General features: G+C 58.6%; 1 protein-coding gene across 1 annotated transcript; it reads right to left on the bottom strand.

The window, feature by feature from the left end:
* Positions 1 to 576: 576 nt before the first annotated feature.
* Positions 577 to 4,383, bottom strand: LOC117476653 (retrovirus-related Pol polyprotein from transposon 412). The gene has a single exon (XM_034123334.1). The coding sequence runs from the start codon at positions 4,366 to 4,368 to the stop codon at positions 577 to 579; it is 3,792 nt and encodes a 1,263-aa protein (XP_033979225.1). The 5' UTR covers positions 4,369 to 4,383.
* Positions 4,384 to 4,886: the final 503 nt, after the last annotated feature.

Genomic DNA, 4,886 nt, shown 5'->3' with positions numbered 1-4,886 from the left:
TAAAACTAATGAAAAATATAACAAATTTAAAAAAAATATATATTATTTTTTAGAATATTGTAACGTTCGACAAAGGGAGTCGGAAATAGGCTTCAAGTTCTTGGTGTTTAATAGCTCCTTTGTTCGCACACGGTCACAGGTTACATGTTACAGGTTGCAGGTTCATCAACACTCTGAGCTCTACTCCCTCACTCCCAGACACAAAACAGGGTCAACGTCACGACACCCCAGCCCTCCCCCCTCTGCTCCCCCAACCACAGGCCCGCACACCGACCAGCATTACTGTGCAGCTCCGTGATTGGCCGAGAGACGGGGGACGCTTGAGTGACACACCCAGCACCCTATGCAGGGTCGCTACACTACCCCCCCTACTACAAAGTTCCTCGCCCACGAGGGACACATAAAAAACTAGAACAAAAACCTGCAACTAAACACTAACCCACAGCAGCGAGAACGTGTAACACATTTTTCTTTAGTTGAACTAGGAAGGTCTGGGTGGACTACCATCCCTTCCAGTGAGACCAGGGTGCATTCTTGCCCTCTACAGGAACCGAGGGGTCTCACTATAAACTTTAACTACCACACAAAGTCTCTGAACCGACTTGGGGGTCGTGTCTGCCTTCTCGGCAGGGGGGCTGGGGTCAGGGGGACAGGGGGTGCCGGTTCTGGTCCAGGCAGGGGAAAGGGGAAGAAAGTGGGGGGGAACTCAGTCACTGACGGGGGGCTGCTGCTCTGCTCGCCGGGGGACCTGGGTGGGGGTGTCGAGGGGGAGGCCGTGGGCCCCGGTGTCCCTTGGGCATGTGGAGAAGCGACTCCTCTGTAAGGGGCCAACCTGTCTCTGTGGAGCACAACTTTTCTCCCCTTGGGAGGCAGCTGCACTCTGTAGACGACTTCCCCCACCCTCTCCAGTACTCTGCAGGGACCAACCCACTGGCTGTCCAGTTTTGGGCACCGGCCTTTTTTCCGTTGTGGGCTGTAGACCCAGACCAGCACCCCGGCCTGGAAGTGCTGCCCTCTTGTCCTGGTGTCATAGTTCCGCTTCTGTCTCACCCCAGCACTTTTCTGCTGATCGCGGGCAAAAGCGTGAGCGGAATCCAGGCGGTCTTGAAGTCTCCTGGCGTACTCAGGCCCTGGAGGAGTGTCCAGGGAATCTGGCGGTTGACCAAACGCCAAAACAGCAGGGGTGCGAAGCTCTCTCCCTAACATGAGGAGAGCAGGAGAACAGGCTGAGGACTCCTGGACTGCAGAGCGACATGCCATGAGCACAAGGGGCAGATGTTCGTCCCAGTCACGCTGGTGCTGAGACGTGAGGATGGCCAGCTGCTGGCCCATGGTGCGATGGAATCTCTCGACTAGTCCGTCGCTCTGAGGCCGCAAGGGGGAGGTGCGTGTTTTTCGCATGCCCAGTTGTGTGCACATGGAGGCGAACACCCGGGACTCGAAGTTCCTCCCCTGGTCACTGTGCAGGGACTCCGGCACTCCAAACCGGCTGAACATGCCGGCCACCAAAGCATCTGCGACTGTCACTGCTTCCTGATCAGGGAGGGCATACGCCTCTGGCCATTTTGTGAAATAGTCTATGGCAGTGAGGACGTAGCGGTTACCCCTGCTTGACAGAGGCAGAGGCCCCACCACATCAACCGCTACTCTCTCCATTGGGGCCCCCACGGGAAACTGTTGCAGTGGAGCATGGGAACGACCAGGGGGACCCTTACGAGCCATACAAGGGTCACAGCGGCGACAAAAGTCTTCGACATCCCTCCGGCACCGCCCCCAGTAGCAGCCCTGGCGAAGGCGGCGGAGAGTCTTAGTGACGCCAAAGTGCCCGGAGCCTGCCGTTCCATGCATGGCCTTGAGTACCGCCTCTTGCAGACCCTTCGGGACCACCACCTGCCATCTCTTCTCTCCCGTAGCTGGCTCCTTCCACGCACGCTGCAGTACGCCCTGACACAGGCGCAGAGCCTCAAACTGAGACCACAGCCCCTTGGTTGATTTGGAGAACACTGCCACTTCCTCCCACGGTGGCCGCTGCTGCGCCTCGACCCACTGCAGTACAGGCTGTATGTCTGTGTCCAGCTCTTGCTGTTGCTTCCACTCTGCCACATCCACTGTCTGGAGCTCCCGGCAAACGACCTCTTCAACTTGACGAGCTGCAGCACAGACGGTGTCCTCCTCCAGCAGCTCCTTGTCACGGGTCTCTCTCTTCTCACAGTAGTGGCATCCGCCGGCGGCACACGGGCGGCGGGAGAGAGCGTCTGCGTTTGTGTGACGCACTCCAGCCCGGTGCTCCACCCTGAAGTCGAAAGCTTGGAGCTCTTCTAACCACCTGGCGACCTGCCCTTCTGGCTCCTTGAATGTCATGAGCCACTGTAATGCAGAGTGATCAGTCCTCACCGTGAACGCCTGGCCACACAGGTAGTATTTAAAGTGCCTGATGGACAGCACCACTGCCAAGAGTTCCCTGCGAGTCACGCAGTACCGTCGCTCGGCTTTGTTGAACGCCCGGCTGAAGTATGCCACCACCCGCTCCCCCTCTGGTGTAGTCTGTGAGAGCACTCCGCCTACGCCCACTCCGCTAGCGTCTGTGTCCAGGGTGAAAGGCAGACTGGGGTTGGCCGGGGCGAGAACCGGGGCTTCACTCAAGGCACGCCGAAGGCTGTCAAACGCTGCTTGACATTGCTCAGACCAGAGGAAATCACTGTCTTTCTGTAGCAGCTGGAACAGGGGTGCAGCAGTGCAAGCAAAACCCCGTACAAACTTCCTATAGTACGAGGCCAGGCCCAGGAAACTCTTCAGCTCCTTCTGGTTGCGAGGATTTGGCCAGTCCGCGACCGCCTGCACTTTCTCTTGTAGGGTGCCGATGCCTTCGCCCCCCACTTTGTGGCCCAGGAAAGTGACCTCTCTCTGCATGAAATGGCACTTCTCTGGGTGTAGCTTCAGGCCAGCGGCTCTGATCCTTTCCAGCACCACTCTTAGAGATCCCAGGGCCGCCTCAAACGAGCCGCCATGCACCAGGATGTCGTCCAGGTATACCAAGCACTGCTGACGGGGAATACCAGACAGCACCCTGTCCATCAACCGCACAAAGGTGGCAGGGGCATTACAAAGCCCAAAACTGAGGACCTTGAACTGCCATAGTCCCCGGCCGGTGCAGAAAGCAGTTTTTGGCCTGGCCTCTGGGGCCAGAGGGACTTGGTAATACCCACTGCGGAGGTCCAAGGAGGAGAACCACGACGACCCGGAGACCAGGTCCAGGGACTCATCGATGCGGGGAAGTGGGTATGAATCCTTCTTAGTGACCCCGTTCACCGGCCTGTAGTCTGAGCACAGCCGCCAGCCACCTATCTTCTTTGGGACCATGACTACAGGTGCTGCCCACGGGCTGTCGGAGGGCTCGATGATGTCTGCCTGCAGCATGCTCTGCACTGCCTCGTCACAAGCCTGCTGACGAGCCAGGGGAAGTCGGCGAGGGCGACACTTGATGGGGCGCGAGTCCCCTGTGTCAATCTCGTGTTCTACCAGATGAGTTCGGCCCACCTCCCCCTCACTCATGGCGAAACTGCCCTGGAACTCTAGCAGCAGCTGCCACAATTGCTCTTGCTGCTCGGGATTAAGGCCGCCACAGTTCTTCCTCCACACCTCCCATACTGCCGGCTGAGCCTCTTCCACCCCAGTCTGGGGTAACTGGGGAGGGGCTGTGGTCGGGTGGCACAGGCCGGGGGCGACAGGTGTGGAGTTGCCCTGAGTGGGCGTCACCGGGGATAAAGGCAAAGAGGGAGGATTATTTTCCGTTTCCAGGGTACTCACGGGGTGTGTCCCAGCCGGTTCAGCAGGGGTGTGGATACGGGTCATAGTGATCACAGGCCCCCCGTGGAAACTCACTGTGCCTGCCTGAAGGTCCAGGTGGCAACCAGACGCCCTCAAAAAGTCCAAGCCCAGAATACACGGATCCTGTACATCTGCTATCCACACCGGATGCTGCACTTCAACTCCCCCCACCGACACAGTCAGCATGCCTTTTCCTTTCATAGGTGCCAGCTCTCCCGTGACTGTGCGTAGACGCACCGCTGTCGGTTCTAATTGAGTCCCACTGGGCAACACATCTGATCTCACCAGGGTCACTGTCGAGCCTGTGTCCACCAGCGCAGTGCAGGGCACCCCTTCCACAGTGACAGGGACATAACAGGAATCCCCACCACCAGCACGGCCCACCGCGACGACAGGCTCCAAGCCTGTGCTGTCATCTTCTTCAGGAAGGAGTAGAGCCTGGCTCCCCCGGCTGTGCTGTCGGGCTCCTTCCTCGGCTGTCTGTGTTGGTGGCAATACGGCTGTGGTTTGGTTGGTGGGTTTTTGGGCCTGGATCCGCATCTTCCCCTTTATGCGGGCCCCCCGTCGTTTCCCTGGGACCGGCGTGCCTTGGGGCAGTCTCTGGCCAAATGTCCTGGCTGACCACACTCCCAGCAGACCCTGCTACTTGGCCTGCGTGTTGACTGCAGAGTCACAGCCCTTATCAGTTCAGTCATTTCGGCAACCCATGCAGGCTTCTCCTCCTCTCTGCAGCTCCTCACAGCCGGTAGTAACGGCCCTCCGCTGCTCCTAGCAGCTACACTCCACACATTCTCTCTCTCCACAGCCATCTCCAAAGCCGCCTGCAAGGACTGTGGATGCTGCAGCTGTACCTCGACCCTCAAGTCCGCAGGGAGGAGGGCCCTGATGAATTGATCCCGTGCCAGCTCACTCTGCACTCCGGGTGGCATGTGTGCATACGCCCGCCGCGTCAGGCTTTCCACGTCGTTAGCCAACGCCCGCAGCGTCTCCCCAGACTTCCTACAGCGGTTATTTATTTCATTCCGGAGCAGCTCTGGCGGGAAACACTGTCCAAACCG

Source organism: Trematomus bernacchii, unplaced genomic scaffold (genome assembly GCF_902827165.1).
Source record: "Trematomus bernacchii unplaced genomic scaffold, fTreBer1.1, whole genome shotgun sequence".
NCBI classification, from domain to species: domain Eukaryota; kingdom Metazoa; phylum Chordata; class Actinopteri; order Perciformes; family Nototheniidae; genus Trematomus; species Trematomus bernacchii.
This window is presented reverse-complemented; position numbering and strand designations above follow the sequence as displayed.

Bases quoted from the DNA above. Each gene is read 5' to 3' on its own strand.
- LOC117476653 (XM_034123334.1), bottom strand. From the start codon at position 4,368: ATGCGGATCCAGGCCCAAAAACCCACCAACCAAACCACAGCCGTATTG.